Below are 19,460 nucleotides of genomic sequence, written 5' to 3'. Positions count from 1 at the left end.
TTACACTTTAGTACATAATCCTGCCAAATACAAATTTACACCTAAACTCAACACTCCCCCTCAAGATGGGGCAAAAACATCATATAACCCCATCTTGCTACATAAGCTAGAAAACACTTTTTCAGCGAGACCTTTGGTCAGAATATCCGCTAGTTGGTTTGAAGAGCTCACATAATGCATACATACTATTCCTTGGTCAAGCTTCTCTTTGATAAAGTGTCGGTCAATTTCTATGTACTTTGTTCTACCATGTTGAACCGGGTTATGTGCTATATCTAGTGCAGCCTTATTATCACAATACATCATCAATGGTCTTGCCTGGAATAGACCCAACTCCATCAGTATGATTTTTAGCCATAAGACCTCACATACTCCATGAGCCATAGCTCTGAATTCTGCTTCTGCAGTGGACCTTGCAACAACATTTTGTTTCTTACTACGCCAAGTAACTATGTTTCCTCCAACAAACGTACAGTATCCTGAGGTAGACCTTCTATCATCTAATGAACCGGCCCAATCAGCATCAGTATAACATTCTATTTGTAAATTGCCATTTGACTTATACAATAAACCTCGACCTGGGCACCCCTTTAAATACCGAATGATTCAATTTACTGCATCCATGTGGTGAGTTTTAGGATTATGCATAAACTGACTCACCACGCTTACGGCAAAAGCTATATCAGGACGAGTATGCGATAAATAAATCAAATGGCCAACAAGTCTCTGATATTTCTCCCGGTCAACAAGTTCCCCTGACTCACTAGTCAATCTGTGGTTTTGTTCAATTGGTGTTAATGCTGGACGACACCCAGACATACCAGTTTCTGACAACAGATCTAGCACATATTTTCTTTGAGACAGATAGATACCTCTTGAGCTTCGTGAGACTTCAATTCCAAGAAAGTACCTCATTTGTCCTAGATCCTTGTTTTCAAACTCGTTACTCAAATATTGCTTCACTTTTTCAATACCTTGATCATCATCTCCTGTAATAACAATATCATCAACATAGACAATTAATATCGTCAGTTTTCCACCACATCTTTTATAAAATAAAGTATGGTCGGCATTGCTCTGGCTGAAACCCAATTTCAGCATAGCTTTTCTAAATCGACCAAACCACGCACGAGGAGATTGTTTTAGGCCATATAGTGAACGACAGAGCTTCAAGACCTTTCCTTCAGTTTGTACCGTGTTGAAACCTGGTGGTATATGCATATAAATTTCCTCCTGAAGGTCCCCATGTAAGAACGCATTTCTTACATCCATCTGAAACAAATTCCACCCAAGATTAGCTGCACAAGATATCAAAGTTCTTACTGTATTCATTTTTGCTACAGGAGCAAATGTTTCCTCATAATCAATACCACGAGTTTGTGTGTAGCCTTTGGCCACCAACCGAGCTTTATACCTTTCTATTTTACCTTCAGGGTTACACTTAATGGTGTAAACCCATTTGCATCCGACTGGTTCCTTGCCCTTCGGCCATTCTACCAATTGCCATGTATTATTCTTTTCTAGAGCATACATTTCCTCCAACATTGCTGCCTTCCATTTAGGATCATTCATTGCATCCTTTCAATCTTTAGGTACTGATGTAGAATCCAAGGATGCAATAAAGCTCCTAAAAGAGGAAGTACATCTATCATAGGAAACAAATTTTGCAAGATCATGTTTATATCCAACACAATCCTTCAGACGCGCAGGTATATCTACTTTTCTTTTTTCCTTTCGTAAGGCAACCGGTTCATCATTTATTTGAGTACTAGAGGATGGTATATGGGTTTGAGTACCTTCAACATCACCCTCATCGTGGGCCATTTCTTCACTTGTTGGTGCCTCCTCTAGTACTTGTGATTGATTCACAACTTCTTCATCAACTTCCTGCGGTACACCTTCTGCATCTCCTGTTTCCATCTCCTGTTGACCTGAAAGATTTTCATACGCATCAGATATTAATGTATTATCGCCTTCTACAGTTGTATCGGCAGTTTTCTCCCCCTCGGTTTCATCTTCTGAGTGTATGATATCCCTGATAGGTATTATTACAGTTCCCCTATCATTGCTCTCTCCTATGATATTCTCCCCCTTGCTACCTGTATCATTATCATTTCCTTTTAAGGAATAGAATGGTTCTTTTTCGTGAAGGGTAACATCCATACTCACAAAGAATTTCCTTTCAGTAGGCGACCAACACCGATATCCCTTTTTTGTGGGAGAATAGCCCACAAAGATACATTTGATGGCTCTTGGATCAAGTTTTCCTGCTGAACTCCTGTAATCATGAACAAAACAGGTACATCCAAATATTTTTGGTGGCACAATAAATGAGTTAGAGCCCTGCAAACATTCAATAGGAGTCTTATGGCCCAAAACTCTAGAAGGCATACGGTTTATTAGATAGGCAGCAGTTTTGACCGCTTCTCCCCAAAGGAATTTTGGCACATTCATCATGAACATGAGAGCTCGAGCAACTTCCGGTAGATGTCTATTCTTTCTCTCTGCCACACCATTTTGTTCTGCAGTATTCACACAAGTTGTTTGATGTATAATACCATAAGAAGACAAGAAATTACTAAATTTACCATTGATATATTCAGTACCATTATCGGAGCGTAATATTTTCACATTCATGCCAAACTGGTTACGCATCATATTAAAAAAATCTTTGAATGCAGGCAGAACTTCAGATTTATGCTTTAGGAGGTACAGCCATGTGCACCTACTAAAACCATCAATGAAGGTCACATAATATCTATCCCCTGTGAGGGCAGTTACAACCGATGGACCCCATACATCCGAATGCACCACATCAAACGGTATCTTACTTCTCTCATTACTACTAGGATAATTGGTTCTAGTGTGTTTAGCCAGTTCACACACATCACACAAAAGCTTCTCCTTACAATAATTTTTAACTTGAGATGGAAACATGCGACTAAGGGCTTGGAATGACAGATGCCCTAGTCTATAATGCATTAGTAGAAATTCATCAGTGGTCAAGCTATTCATCATACTGAGGGCATATGGAGATGGAGATGGGGCATTGGTAAGGTAGTAGAGGCCGTCGTGCTCAATCCCAGTCCCAAGATTTCTTCTTGTCTTCGGATCCTGAAATGTACATGAGTGAGGGTCGAAGGATGCCTTGCAATTACGTGACTTTGTAAGTGAACTAACTGACAAGAGGTCCACTGGCAAATTAGGGACATGCAAGACTGGGCTTAAGGATAGAGATGGAGTACAATTAATGTTCCCATAACCCATTATCGGAGCTAAGGATCCATCAGCTATGCATACCCTATCCCTTCCAGAGCAAGGGGTATATGATGAAAAGTTCTTAGATGAGCCTGTCATGTGATTTGTGGCCCCTGAATCAATTATCCAAGATGTTAAAAAATTATTCATACCTTTCCCAGAATGAGCATCAGATGTTGTTTCAGCAGGGCCTTGTGAAGTATTCGCCATAAGTTTGCTTTTAAATTCTTCAAGTGCTTGGGCTGCTGCCGCAGACTGCTCTCCCCCAAATAAAGTAAGATGAGCTCGATCTGGCCTTTTTGCATTACTACCACCACTGGTGAATCTGTTAAATTGTTTCGATTGCCATCCAGGAGGGTAACCAACTATATCAAAACAACTCTTCTTCAAATGGCCTGGTTTTTTACAGTGGTCACACACCATCTTAGGCTTCCTTGTGTAGTCGAATCTAGTAGCATTTGCTTGCTCATTTCTGGAAGTACCAGGAGACTGAATTTGCTTAACCGAAGATAGTGCAGCTCTGCCATCAACATTTGTTTGTGAAGTTGTGATCTGATTGGCCAACCGTGTTTCTTCCTCCAGTATACTAGAGATGGCCTGATCCAATGTAGGCCAATCTGGTGTGGCTTGTATGAGCTGGGAACGGAGATTGAACTCTGAGTTCAAACCATCAAGAAAAGTCTGAACCAACAATGGCTCAAACCACTCTCGAAGGAGGGGTACGTCCCTGGGATCATGTGCCTTAAATGGTCTAAAATACTCCAGGTCTCTATAGAGTTTCTTGATTTCTCCCGCAAATTCGGTCACTGTCTTCTGCTCTTGCTTGATCTTCCTTAATTCATGGAAAATCCTACTGACTTGCATCTTGTTCGATTTCCCTGAGAACTGTTTCTCAATGCTCGTCCACACCTCAGCTGCAGACTGAAACCCTTCAACCTGTTCCCTCACGGTCTTCTCCATCGACCCCAACAGACATACCATAACTCGCTTTTGATTCTGATCCCACTGCTCTTGTGTGACATCTGTTGGCTTTTTCTCATCTTCCTTCAAAAATTTCTGAAGTCTGTGTGACTCTAGAATCAAAGTAGCATTCCGAGACCAGCTAAAAAAATCACCCGGGCCAGTTAACTTGACAGGATTGGGTTCCAGGGTCTTCAAAATTTCAAAAGTACTGCTTGTTTTTGTTTGTGCCTGCTCCATCAGCTGTGAAATCATACGCTGCATACTTTCACACAATTTCTCAATACTGGAATACCTACTGGTATCTCCCATGACCACTGAGCAATTGGTGTATTCCTGAAAAAACTGAACAGCTACAACCCTTGGCACACAGTTCAATTCTCTCTACACCAGTTACCACACATCAAGAAGATTCAATCCACCACAAGCTGCTGGACTAAAAACACTTCTGCCTTGTTGAGAGAAAAAGCAAATACTAGCTGGTCGTTGGCAGCTCCTACTTAGTGCAGCACAGGAACACTTTAGAATTCAGACTTGTACAGCACGACGACGGCAGCGGAGCAGCACAAAGGCAACGTGTAGCGGAGCAGCAGGAGGATGCGGCCTGAAACGAGGACAGTGGCAGCGAGGCGGCACAAAGGCAACACCGCACAGCCGGAAGATGCGGCCCCGCACGACGACGGCGACGACCTTGACGACGATGGCTGTCGCGCACAAAGGGGGCCAGCCGGCCACGACCACCACGAGCAGCAAGCGTAGCACAAATCAGATCAAATCTGAATCCAGGACCGATTGCTCTGATACCATGATGAAATCCTCAAGAAAGAACCGAATTTTGGTGTAAATCAACTAGGATTTGATAGTGGATTTGAGAGGAGTTTACACATCAGAACTGGAGCCCCTGCATCCCGAGCTCTTTTCCGTTCCTTTCCTTATCTCTATCTTCCTCTTTACACTCTTGTCCTCCTGACATTTATAATTTACACTTTAGTACATAATCCTGCCAAATACAAATTTACACCTAAACTCAACACATTGCATATCCTTGCATTAGCCTAGCTCCGTCCCTGCCTCCTGGTCACAGAAGGGCAAGCGGCTGATGCGACAATCCCCACTTGGCCAGCTTCTCCGACGTCCAACGCCCGTTCAGAAAGGCGAGCCATGCAAAGAACTTGCACCGCAAAGGACGACACTTCCAGATTACCATGGCCACATCCGTCTGACGACCAACAACACCTGGTCCGTCTGTACATATAATTTTGAGCGTAAATATTAATTGTATATGCTCTTCTAATAAGATTAACCAAAGTGACAAAAAAAGGTTGCATATGCATGTGTGCGGACCCTGTGTTAACTACTTACCAAAAAAATAAGTGTTTACTAATTCTTAGCCGATCAGTATTTTCTTAAGTATCAGTCGATTTCTGAAAAATGCAAATTCAGTGTAGTGCACTAAGTGCAGCGTGACTTCCACGTTTTTTTGGAGAAGTGCAACTATGTGATAAAGTGTACGTTGAACTTTTCATAATGTGGATTGAGACATAAGAAAATCTCAATCAAACGATGGGCCCTGATAATAAAAATATTGCTGGTATGGCCTTTGTGGTTAAAGAGTGCAAGCATTTATGCTAGCCGCTCTGTAATCCACGCCCCCTTCTTCACAATCCTTTGCTTCTTTATAAATACGTGCTCAGCAATCTAAACAGGGAATATAAGCTCCCTACTTTCTCTTAATTTGCTTCTATTCATCTACCAAGTATCACTACCAGGTCGCCGTGAAGACGTTCACAATTTTCATAGGCGCCTCAGCCACCACACCACCACCACCATGGTACTGGTACTCCTAGTAGACAATCTATTTCTCATTTGGCATGATACTTCTGCACACATCCGCCTCTTCTTACTTTTTCTGTGCGTTACCACTGCAATCACCCTGTACCTCATGAACGGTTCGCGCACCGTATATCTTGTTGATTATGCCTGCTTCCGGCCTAATGCCAACCACCGCATCAGCAAGGCCGCATGGATTGAGAACATTCACCACTCCCAGTCTGACAACAACGACGACGACAACCATCGGTTCTTGACCCGTATTTCTGAACGGTCAGACCTTGGCGATGAGACCTACCTCCCGCCTCCCCACCACTATATCCCACCGCATTATTCTTTAAGCGAAGCTCGTGCAGAAGCGGAACTGTCCATCTTCACGGCCATAGATGATCTGCTAGCGAAGACATCTATCAACCTTGATGCAATTTCCATACTCATCGTGAACTGCAGCGTTTTCAATCCAACTCCGTCGCTCGCTGACATGATCATGAGAAGATACAAGCTTCGAGATGATATATGCAACGTGCAACTCTCTGGGATGGGCTGCAGCGCAGGCCTCATCGCGGTGGGTCTTGCGAAGGACCTCTTGCAGACCGCTCCCTCCGACGCGCATGCCTTGGTTGTGTCCACGGAGATTATGAATAGGACCTACTACACTGGGAGGAAGCGTGAAATGCAAGTGTTCAACATGTTGTTCCGCATGGGTGGCTCCGCGGTGCTCCTCTCAACCTCGGGTACCAAAGCTCGTTTTCAGCTCGCGCACGTGATTCGGACATGCACCGGGTACCAAGACAATGCATACCAATGTGTGTTCCATGAGGAAGATGACAAGGGGAATCTTGGTCTCAATTTATCCAAGAACCTTGTGGACGTTGCTGGCAAGGCTCTCAGGGCTAACATCATCACGGTTGGACCTCTTATTCTTCCTTTGTCAGTCAAGATTGCAATTTTTCTCTCATACATTTCAGGGAAGGTGCTAAATGGAACCGCCAAGCCATATGTGCCCGATTTCCGCACAGCTTTCGACCATTTGTGCGTCCATGCGGGTGGACGAGCGGTGATTGATGCAGTGCAACGTAGCCTCGGTCTGCTAGATGAGCATGTTGAGCCATCAAGGATGACACTTCACAGGTTTGGGAACACATCGAGTAGCTCGGTATGGTATGAGCTGGCCTACAGTGAGGCCAAGGGTCGAATGACGAAGGGGGACCGAGTTTGGATGATTGGGTTTGGCTCAGGATACAAGTGTAACAGTGTGGTGTTGAAGTGCATCCAGCCAGCAAACAATGCTGATAAGGCATGGCAAGATTGCATATATCGCTACCCAATGGATGTTCCTAAGGAGGTGTAGAGTATGGCCTCGGTTAAATGGCAGGCGGCCAAGAAACATACTCCAATATTGTTCATGTTTTTTTCTAAATAGAGGCTTTAATTATCACCCTTCGAATTATGTATTGTGGATACTGCATACAACCAGTGTCATAATGTTGATTATGTACAGGGCCGTCTCCAAGAATTTGGGGGCCCGGGGCGAAATGCAAATAAAATTTTAATTTTTTGTATACTGAAGGACTATCTAAAAAATGTCTCATAGCTATCCAAGAAACACCTCATGCGAAAGCACACAAAAATTTGCTCAACTGCGCAATATATATGGAACTTAAACTCAATACTTAATGATCAAACAAAATAGATAAGACATATGCCAAAAAGTACAAATAATAATAAGGGATACAAAAGAATAGCAAGTCAATAGTTTGCTTCGTCCATATTCCTCCCATATGTCCTTGACTATTGTTGCACGCCACCAGTGAAAATATATCTGCATCTTATTTATTTTTTGTAACAGGGAATAAAACTGATATAAATATGCAACATCTTTCATTTAATCCATACATACATGTTTTTTTTGGATTCAGTATCAGTTCAATGTTCAAATTCATCAATCTGGAAATGAACACACACATCATGTCGCATCTTGTATTGTTGTTTGCCAATCACGATCAAAGAAATTACCCATTGATCAGTGGCCGAGGAGGCGAGCAGTGCCGGTCTTTCTCGGATTTGGACGCACGGCCCGTTTTGGGCGTGGCTGAGGTAGGGCCAGCGCTCGACGGCAGCAACACCACGGCCGCCGTGGCAATGCAGAGGAAGGGGAGCACTGCCAGACACCATGCGATGCCGCTAGCGCGGAGCATCTACCAGGCGGGACTAGACAACGGGAGAGCAGCCCGCACCGGCGGTGTGCAACGGACCAGCAGTTTTTGATTTCTTCGCACAGGAGCATGGGAGATTGCGAGGCGGCGCACATGTGCGTGGACGGAGGAGAACTGGGGGAGGGTCGCGGCCCTAGGGTTCGGCAAACCCTATTCGGCACTGCAGGCGCCGGTTAAGTTTAGCTGGGCTGGCCTGTTTATCTATTTTTTTATTTCTGGACGAAAGGTAAAAAAAGAATCATACGCGGAGACGAGGGTTTCTAAAGCCACGTTCGGCTCCTCTCCACTCCCTCCACTCCGCTCCGGAGCGGACCAGGCTCTAGCTCACTTTCACGGAACGGCTAAAACTGAGCTCCGCAACTCCGCAAAGTCAGGGCGGAGAGGAGGGATCCCGAACAAGGCTAAGTCAGGATCTATAGGTTTCTCATCCCAGCGCATCGACCACTAGGGCAACTCAACCGATGTGAATTATTATATTTTGTTTTCCTTTTTATACTTTCTCCTGTTTGTGGGAAGCCTTGGTTTTGGAAAGCTTCTAAACTGGTTTTTCCCGGTTCGCTGGGCAGTTTTTCGTCCGTTCTTATTCTTTTTTTCTTGCTTGTTTTTTATTTTCTTTTTTCTATTTCTATTAAAAATCAAATTTTATGAGCTTTTCTCAAATTTGATGAACTTTTTTCAAAAATGATGATTTTTTTTCAAATTCGATGAACTACTTTGTAAAAACTATGAACTTTTTCTAAAATTTGTTTAACCTTTTTCAAATGCGATGAATTTTTTAAAAAATGATTATATTTTTCAAATTCAATGAACTATTTTTTAAAAACTATGAACTTTTTTCGAAATTGATGAACTTTTTCAAAATTCTTGAACATTTTTGAAAATTGATGAATTTTTTTTCAAAAACGATGAACTTTTTCCCAAATTAAATGAACCTTTTTTCAGATTCGATGAACTTTTTTTTGGAATCGATGAACTATTTTTCAAATTTGAATGAACTTTTTTCAAATTCATGATTTATTTTTTCAAATCGATGAACTTTTTCCAAAAAAATTCTAGTTTGTATTCTTATTCTTGTTTTAAGTGCTGCAAGAGAAAGCAAGGAGCAGAAAAAATCGAACAAAAGAAAAATTATAGCAAACGTGAGAAGGAGTATTGACGAACGGGAGAACGAGCGAAGGAATAGTGGGTCGAGGCCCAATAGGGGTCTCTAGTGTGCGCCACCTAAGTTTATTGGCGCTGAAAGGCGCCATATAGGAGCTCCCGGGCTCTGGCTGTAGCTGGCGGTGCGCAGGCGGTTCACCTCTTGTTTTTTCTCCAATCAGGGGCTCCATAATTTTGGGGGCCCTGTGTGGTTGGCTACTTCGGCCTCCTCATCGACGGGACTGACTATGTACCTATGTTGTGGATTAGCGAAATCACTAATTAAGAAGTATTTCTTTTAAAGATCGCTTCCATCTCCTCAGGTTGTGATAAGTGGCGTGCTATATGTGTGGCACTTGCCGCAACCTGGGAGTTTTTCCTTTTTTTCATAGATCCGTTTATTCAAAATATTTTATCTCTTAAATCATATGTCTAAATTTTGAACTGTTTTCATCATTGTATTTCTCGCGTCGAGATCTTTAAAACTAGATCTCATGATGATAGATTTTGACGGACTTTTTTTCATGAATAAAAAACAAACAAAAAAACTGGAAACATGTTTTTTCCCTTTCCGAAAGCCGTTTTCGAGAGGCTCTGACGTGCCTGTCGCGGAAGCAAAACCGTGCCTCACGCGAAAGGAAAAAAATGTGTTCTTTGTTTCCGAGAGATATGGCCTCGCGAAGCAAAACCATACCTCTCGCAGAAGCAAAAACCGTGCCTCTCATGGACGAAAAAGAAAAAGAGAAAACACATTTTTTTTCTCTATTTCCGAGATGCATGGTCGTGCCTCTCGCATAAGGAAAAAAGAGAAAACGTGTTTTTTTCGTTTCCGAAAGATACGGTCGTGCCTCTTGCAAAAGCAAAACCATGCCTCTCGCGGAAGCAAACAAACATATTTTTTCATGCAAAAAATATATATTTTAATAAAAATTGTCCAAAAGCTTAGAAAGACCATAGGAAAAAACAAAAACCCAGGAAAATCGTCTAAAAAGTCAAAAACGCATGCGAAAAAATTAAAAATAAAATAAAATTCGAAGAGAGCGTCCAGAGCGCGACACATGATGACGGCTGAGAGTGCGCCATATCCCACCCCAAATGATTGTTGGGAGGCTCTCGAAAGAACGCTCGCCAACTAGTTGCTCTCCATGAAGCAGTTGGTCGTGATAAAAAGGCTGGTTATAACAACTACTACCACTCCCCCAAAGGTCTCAATACTCTAACTCAATCCATGCAATAATATCATTGTTAAATAGATTTGTTCAAAAATACTTTCATCGCTCTACTTTCATAATGTAATGTTTCAATAGGAGTGTTGAGTTTCAACTTTCAACTAGAGAGAATGGAGATTATCTTTGCCGCGTTGAGTGGATTAGACGTGCAAAAAAAAAAACTGTTCGCTAAGAGCAACTCCAATGGGGGCAACCAATTTCGTCCGCTGGCGTCCGTTTGGATCGGCGCGAAAAAAAAAGTCGGCCCAACGCGCCAACCTAAACGAACGCGCGTCCGCTTGGCGTTCGTCTGCCGACCCATTCCCGATCTGTTTTTGAGTCGGTTTTGCGTCGGCGCGGACACGAGACGGACGCACGCGCGCGCCTACTCCTCTTCCCGGGCGTGCCGGTCGGTGGAAGCCACCACCATTGCCTCCCATTTTCCCTAAAAACCCTCCCGCCCGCGTGCTCCTGCCCCACATCCCGCCATGGAGGACGCCATCGACCTCGACGCCGCCACCGGCCTCGCCTCCCTCGCCTCGTCCGGCTCCCCCGCCCCCGTCGGGAAACGCAAGCCTCGTGCCCCGTGCAAGACTGCTGCCGCGGCCAAGCCAAAGAAGCCGCTGACGCCCGCACAACACGCAAAGGAGTCGGCCAAGAGGAAGGACCGGAGGCACCCCCCGGACGCGAGGGATGAGGCCGCCGCGCAGGCCACCGTCGCGCAGCAGGAGGTCACCAACACCCGTGTCGCGGCGGCAACGAGGGAAGGCGCTCTACATGCTAGGGTTAAACCCTGACCAGCATGGCCTCCTCAACGTCGCCGTCGCCGCGGCCAGCACCGGCTCATCGGTGTTTCCTCGGATGGTGCTGCCTGACTCGCCCTGCGCGTTGGCTTGCAACCCGGTGCCCGGCTTCCACGTGTACCTGCAGGCCTCCCGCCACTCCGGGGAGTGCTCGCCAGACGTGAGCGTGGTCGCGCCTTCCACGCCCGCTGATACGTCTCCAACGTATCTATAATTTTTGATTGCTTCATGCTATTATATTGTCTATTTTGGATGTTAATGGGCTTTATTTTACATTTTTATATCATTTTTGGGACTAACCTACGGAGGCCCAGCCCAAATTGCTGCTTTTTTGCCTATTTTAGAGTTTCGCCGAAAAGGAATATCAAACGGAGTCCAAACGGAATGAAACCTTCGGGAACGTGATTTTCTCAACAAACATGATCCAGGAGACTTGGAGTGGGCGAAGGATCAAGGAGGGCACGAGGCAGGGGGTGTGCCTACCCCTTGGGTGCGCCATCCACCCTCGTGGGCCCCTTGTTGATCCACCGACATACTTCTTCCTCATATATATATCCACATACCCCCCAAACATTGAGGAGCACCACGAAAACCTAATTCCACCACCGTAACTTTCTGTACCCGAGAGATCCCATCTTGGAGCCTTTTCCGGAGCTACGCCGAAGAGGGCATTGATCACGGAGGGCCTCTACATCAACTCCATGGCCTCTCCGGTGATGTGTGAGTAGTTTACTTCAGACCTTCGGGTCCATAGTTATTAGCTAGATGGCTTCTTCTCTCTCTTTGGATCTCAATACAAAGTTCTCCTTGATCTTCTTGGGGATCTATTCGATGTAATCTTCTTTTGCGGTGTGTTTGTCGAGATCCGATGAATTGTGGGTTTATGATCCAGTTTATCTATGAACAATATTTGAATCTCTTCTGAATTCTTTTATGTATGGTTGGTTTATCTTTGCAAGTCTCTTTGAATTATCAGTTTGGTTTGGCCTACTAGATTGATCTTTCTTGCAATGGGAGAAGTGCTTAGCTTTGGGTACAATCTTGCGGTGCTCGATCCCAGTGATAGAAAGGGAAACAACACGTATTGTATTGTTGCCATCGAGGATAAAAAGATGGGGTTTATATCATATTGCATGAGTTTATCCCTCTACATCATGTCATCTTACTTAAAGCATTGCTCTGTTCTTATGAACTTAATACTCTAGATGCATGCTGGATAGCGGTCGATGTGTGGAGTAATAGTAGTAGATGCAGAATCGTTTCGATCTACTTGTCACAGACATGATGCCTATATACATGATCATACCTAGATATTCTCATAACTATGCTCAATTCTATCAATTGCTCGACAGTAATTCGTTTACCCACCGTAATACTTATGCTCTTAAGAGAAGCCACTAGTGAAACCTATGGCCCACGGGTCTATCTTTCATCATATTAATCTTCCAATACTTAGTTATTTCTATTGCCGTTTATTTTACTTTGCATCTTTATTTCTCTTTATCATAAAAATACCAAAAATATTATCTTATTATATCTATCAGATCTCACTCTCGTAAGTGACCGTGAAGAGATTGACAACCCCTTTATCGTGTTGGTTGCGAGGTTCTTATTTGTTTGTGTAGGTGCGTGGGACTCGAGCGTGATCTCCTACTGAATTGATACCTTGGTTCTCAAAAACTGAGGGAAATACTTATGCTACTTTACTGCATCACCCTTTCCTCTTCAAGGGAAAACCAACGCAGTTCTCAAGAGGTAGCAAGAAGGATTTCTGGCGCCGTTGCCGGGGAGATTCGTGCCAAGTCAAGTCAAGATTTAACTCCCAACAACGAGCCATTGCTGGCACCGTTGGCGGGGAGTCTACGCACAAGTCAAGACATACCAAGTACCCATCACAAACTCTTATCCCTCGCATTATATTATTTGCCATTTGCCTCTCGGTTTCCTCTCCCCCACTTCACCCTTGCCGTTTCATTCGCCCTCTCTTTCCGTTCCTCTTCTCCTTTTCTATTTGCCTTTTTTCCCATTTCTTGTTTGCTTGTGTGTTGGATTGCTTGCTTGTCACGATGGCTCAAGATAATACTAAATTGTGTGACTTTACCAATACCAACAACAATGATTTTCTTAGCACTCCGATTGCTCCTCTTACCGATGCTGAATCTTGTGAAATTAATGCTGCTTTGTTGAATCTTGTCATGAAAGATCAATTCGCCGGCCTTCCTAGTGAAGATGTCGCTACCCACCTAAATAGCTTTGTTGATTTGTGTGATATGCAAAAGAAGAAAGATGTGGACAATGATATTGTTAAATTGAAGCTATTTCCTTTTTCCCTTAGAGATCATGCTAAAGCTTGGTTTTTGTCTTTGCCTAAAAATAGTATTGATTCATGGAATAAGTGCAAAGATGCTTTTATCTCTAAGTATTTCCCTCCCTCTAAGATCATCTCTCCTAGAAATGATATTATGAATTTTAAGCAACTTGATCATGAACATGTTGCACAATTTTGGGAGAGAATGAAATTAATGATACGTAATTGCCCTACACATGGTTTGAATTTATGGATGATTATACAGAATTTTTATGCCGGATTGAATTTTGCTTCTACAAATCTTTTACATTCGGCCGCGGGAGGCACTTTTATGAAAATCACTTTAGGAGAAGCTACCAAACTCCTAGATAATATTATAGTTAATTATTCTCAATGGCACACCGAAAGATCTACTAGTAAAAAAGTGCATGCGATAGAAGAAATTAATGTTTTGAGTGGAAAGATGGATGAACTTATGAAATTGTTTGCTAATAAGAGTGCTCCTACTGATCCTAATAATATGCCTTTGTCTACTTTGATTGAGAATAATAATGAATCTATGGATGTGAATTTTGTTGGTAGGAACAATTTTGGTAATAACGCATATAGAGGTAATTTTAATTCTAGGCCGTTTCCTAGTAATTCCTTTAATAATTATGGTAATTCCTACAACAATTCTTATGGAAATTTTAATAAGATGACCTTTGATTTTGAATTTAATATTAAATAATTTATTAGTTCGCAAAAGAGTTTCAATGCTTTGATTGAATAAAGATTGCTTAAGATTGATGAGTTGGCTAGGAACGTTGATAGAATTTCTCTTGATGTTGATTCTTTGAAACTTAGATATATTCCACCTAAGCATGATATCAGTGAGTCTCTCAAAGCCATGAGAATTTCCATTGATGAGTGCAAAGAAAGAACCGCTAGGATGCGTGCTAAGAAAGATTGTTTTGTGAAAGCGTGTTCTTCTAGTTTTCATGATAATAAGGATGAAGATCTAAAAGTTATTGATGTGTCCCCTATTAAATCTTTGTTTTGCAATATGAATCTTGATAATGATGGGACTGAAGATGAGCCACCTTTACCTAGAAGGCGTTCCAAAAATTCGAAGTTTTTAGATCTCGATGCAAAAATAGTTAAAATTGGGATTGAAGAGGTCAAAACTTTAAATAGCAATGAACCCACTATCTTGGATTTCAAGGAATTTAATTATGATAATTGCTCTTTGATAGATTGTATTTCCTTGAAAGAAGTTGCAATCCGTGCTAAATTCTTCTCATGCTTATAGTCAAAATAAAGCTTTTACTAAACATATCATTGATGCTTTGATGCAATCTTATGAAGAAAAACTTGAGTTGGAAGTTTCTATCACTAGAAAACTTTATGATGAGTGGGAACCTACAATTAAAATTAAAATTAAGGATCATGAGTGTTATGCTTTGTGTGATTTGGGTGCTAGTGTTTCCACAATTCTGAAAACTTTGTGTGATTTGCTAGGTTTCCGTGATTTTGATGATTGTTCTTTAAACTTGCACCTTGCGGATTCCACTATTAAGAAACCTATGGGAAGAATTAATGATGTTCTTATTGTTGCAAATAGGAACTGTGTGCCCGTAGATTTCATTGTTCTTGACATAGATTGCAATCCTTCATGTCGTATTATTCTTGGTAGATCTTTCCTTAGAACGATTGGTGCAATTATTGATATGAAGGAAGGGAATATTAGATTGCAATTTCCATTGGAAAGGCATGGAACACTTCCCTAAAAAGAAAGTTAAATTACCATATGAATCTATTATGAGAGCCACTTATGGATTGCCTACCAAAGATGGCAATACCTAGATCTATCTTCGCTTTTATGCCTAGCTAGGGGCGTTAAACGATAGCGCTTGTTGGGAGGCAACCCAATTTTATTTTTATTCCTTGCTTTTCATTCCTATTTAGTAATAAATAATTTATATAGCCTCTGTTTTGGTTGTGTTTTTTGTGTTTAATTAGTGTTTGTGACAAGTAAGAACCGTTGAGAAGACTTGGGGAAAGTCTTTTTGATCTTGCTGTAAAAAACAGAAACTTTAGCGCTCACGAGAATTGCTGCCATTTTATTTGGAAAGTGCTATTTAGTTAATTATTTTTGTACATGATTAATAGATAAATTCCTCACGTCCAGCAATTTATTTTAGAATTTTTCGGGTTCCAGAAGTTTGCGTTAACTACAGATTACTACAGACTGTTCTGTTTTTGACAGATTCTGTTTTTCGTGTGTTGTTTACTTATTTTGATGAATCTATGACTAGTAAAAGATATTATAAACCATAGAGAAGTTGGAACACAGTAGGTTTAACACCAATATAAATCAATAATGAGTTCATTACTGTATCTTGAAGTGGTGTTTTGTTTTCTTTCACTAACGGGGCTCACGAGGTTTTCTATTTGAGTTTTGTGTTGTGAAGTTTTCAAGTTTTGGGTAAAGATTTGATGGATTATGGAATAAGGAGTGGCAAGAGCCTAAGCTTGGGGATGCCCATGGAACCCCAAGGTAAAATTGAAGGACACCAAAAAGCCTAAGCTTGGGGATGCCCCGGAAGGTATCCCCTCTTTTGTCTTCGTCTATCGATAACTTTACTTGGAGCTATATTTTTATTCACCATATGATATGTGTTTTGCTTGGAGTGTCTTGTATGATTTGAGTCTTTGCTTTTTAGTTTACCACAATCATCCTTACTGTACACACCTTTTGAGAGAGACTCACATGATTTGAAATTTATTACAATACTCTATGTGCTTCACTTATATCTTTTGAGCTATATAGTTTTTGCTCTAGTTTTTCACTTATATCTTTTAGAGCACGGAGGTGGATTTTTTTATAGAAACTATTGTTCTCTCATGCTTCACTTATATTATTTTGGGAGTCCTTTAGAACAACATGGAAATTTGCTTTTAGGAATAATATAAAAACTTTCATAGAAGTGCATTGAATACTATGAGAAGTTTGATACTTGATAATTGTTTTGAGATATGGAGATGGTGACATTAGAATCATGCTAGTTGAGTAGTTGTGAATTTGAGAAATACTTGTGTTGAAGTTTGTGATGAGGTCGGAGCATGATTTATTTATTGATTGTCTTCCTTATGAGTGGCGGTCGGGGACGAGCGATGGTCTTTTCCTACCAATCTATCCCCCTAGTAGCATGCGCGTAATACTCTACTTTGATAACTTGTAGATTTTTGCAATAATTATATGAGTTCTTTATGACTAATGTTGAGTCCATGGATTATATGCACTCTCACCCTTCCACCATTGCTAGCCTCTCTAGTATCGCGCAACTTTCGCCGGTACCATAAACCCACCATATACCTTCCTCAAAACAGCCACCATACTTACATATTATGGCATTTCCATAGCCATTCTGAGATATATTGCCATGCAACTTTCCATCATTCCGTTATTATGACACGCTTCATCATTGTCATGTTGCTTCCATGATCATGTAGTTGACATCGTATTTGTGGCAAAGCCACCGTTCATAATTCTTCATACATGTCACTCAAGCATCATTGCACATCTCGGTACACCGTCTGAGGCATTCACATAGAGTCATATTTTGTTCTAAGTATCGAGTTGTAATTCTTGAATTGTAAGTAAATAAAGTGTGATGGTCATAATTATTAGAGTATTGTCCCAAGTGAGGAAAGGATGATGGAGACTATGATTCCCCCACAAGTCAGGATGAGACTCCGGACGAAAAAAAAGAAAGATAAAAAAGAGGACATAAAAAAAGAAAATGCCCAAATAAAAAAATTGAGAGAAAAAGAGAGAAAGGACAATGCTACTATCCTTTTTCCATAGTTGTGCTTCAAAGTAGCACCATGATCTTCATGATAGAGAGTCTCCTATGATATCAATTTCATATACTAGTGGGAATTTTTCATTATAGAACTTGGCTTGTATATTCCAATGATGGGCTTCCTCAAATTGTCCTAGGTCTTCATGAGCAAGCAAGTTGGATGCACACCCACTTAGTTTTTTTTGTTGAGCTTTCATATACTTATAGCTCTAGTGCATGCATTGCATGGCAATCCCTACTCACTCACATTGATATCTATTAATGGGCAGATCCATAGCCCGTTGATACGCCTAGTTGATGTGAGACTATGTTCTTCTTTTTTGTCTTCTCCACAACCACCATTCTATTCCACATATAGTGCTATATCCATGGCTCACGCTCATATATTGTGTTAAGATTGAAAAAGTTTGAGAACATCAAAAGTATGAAACAATTGCTTGGCTTGTCATCGGGGTTGTGCATGATTTAAATATTTTGTGTGGTGAAGATAGAGCATAGCCAGACTATATGATTTTGTAGGGATAACTTTCTTTGGCCATGTTATTTTGAGAAGACATAATTGCTTAGTTAGTATGCTTGAAGTATTATTATTTATATGTCAATATTAAACTTTTATCTTGAATCTTTTGGATATGAGCATTCATGCCACAATAAAGAAAAAATACATTGAGAAATATGTTAGAAAGCATTCCACATCAAAAATTATTTTTTATCATTTACCTACTCGAGGACGAGCAGGAATTAAGCTTGGGGATGCTTGATACGTCTCCAACGTATCTATAATTTTTTATTGCTCCATGCTATTATATTATCTATTTTGGATGTTAATGGGCTTTATTTTACACTTTTATATCATTTTTGGGACTAACATACTAACTGGAGGCCCAGCCCAAATTGCTGTTTTTTTGCCTATTTTAGAGTTTCGCCGAAAAGGAATATCAAACGAAGTCCAAAAGGAATGAAACCTTCGGGAACGTGATTTTCTCAACAAACGTGATCCAGGAGACTTGAAGTGGGCGTCAAGAAACGATCGAGGAGGGCACGAGGCAGGGGGCGTGCCCTCCACACTCATGGGCCCCTCGTTGCTCCACCGACGTACTTCTTTCTCCTATATATATATATATATATATATATATATATATATATATATATATATATATATATATTCACGTACCGCCCAAACATCCAGGAGCACCACGAAAACCTAATTCCACCGCCGCAACTTTTTGTACTCGAGAGATCCCATCTTGGGGCCTTTTCTGGAGCTCCGCTGGAGGGGGCATTGATCAAGGAGGCCCTCTACATCAACTCTATAGCCTCTCCGGTGATGTGTGAGTAGTTTACTTCAGACCTTCAGGTCCATAGTTATTAGCTAGATGGCTTCTTCTCTCTCTTTGGATCTCAATACAAAGTTCTCCTCGATCTTCTTGGAGATCTATTCGATGTAATCTTCTTTTGCGGTGTGTTTGTCGAGATCCGATGAATTGTGGGTTTATGATCCAGTTTATCTATGAACAATATTTGAATCTCCTCTGAATTCTTTTATGTATGATTGCTTTATCTTTGCAAGTCTCTTCGAATTATCAGTTCGGTTTGGCCTACTAGATTGATCTTTCTTGCAATGGGAGAAGTGCTTAGCTTTGGGTTCAATCTTGCGGTGCTCGATCCCAGTGACAGAAAGGGAAATGACACGTACTGTATCGTTGTCGTCGAGGATAAAAAGATGAGGTTTATATCATATTGCATGAGTTTATCCCTCTACATCATGTCATCTTACTTGAAGCATTACTATGTTCTTATGAACTTAATACTCTAGATGCACGCTGGATAGCGGTCGGTGTGTGGAGTAATAGTAGTAGATGCAGAATCGTTTCGGTCTACTTGTCACG

At 41.4% G+C, this 19,460-nt stretch overlaps 1 protein-coding gene and 1 long non-coding RNA gene across 2 annotated transcripts; one reads left to right on the top strand and one right to left on the bottom strand.

Moving 5' to 3' along the window:
- Positions 1-2,661: 2,661 nt before the first annotated feature.
- Positions 2,662-3,614, bottom strand: LOC123149464 (uncharacterized). Its single transcript, XR_006474683.1, has 2 exons — positions 3,411-3,614; positions 2,662-3,114 (listed from the first exon to the last, which is right to left on the bottom strand). It is a non-coding gene; the product is annotated as an uncharacterized lncRNA (long non-coding RNA).
- A 2,321-nt stretch (positions 3,615-5,935) lies between these two features.
- On the top strand, positions 5,936-7,617 carry LOC123152534 (3-ketoacyl-CoA synthase 5). The gene has a single exon (XM_044572060.1). It carries the CDS (start codon positions 6,047-6,049, stop codon positions 7,397-7,399), a length of 1,353 nt encoding a protein of 450 aa, XP_044427995.1. The 5' UTR covers positions 5,936-6,046; the 3' UTR covers positions 7,400-7,617.
- The last annotated feature ends 11,843 nt before the right edge of the window (positions 7,618-19,460 follow it).

The sequence above is a fragment of the Triticum aestivum genome, chromosome 7A (genome assembly GCF_018294505.1).
Source record: "Triticum aestivum cultivar Chinese Spring chromosome 7A, IWGSC CS RefSeq v2.1, whole genome shotgun sequence".
Lineage (NCBI taxonomy): Eukaryota > Viridiplantae > Streptophyta > Magnoliopsida > Poales > Poaceae > Triticum > Triticum aestivum.
This window is presented reverse-complemented; position numbering and strand designations above follow the sequence as displayed.

Coding starts and splice junctions, on each gene's coding strand:
- LOC123152534 (XM_044572060.1), top strand. CDS start 6,047: ATGGTACTGGTACTCCTAGTAGACAATCTATTTCTCATTTGGCATGAT.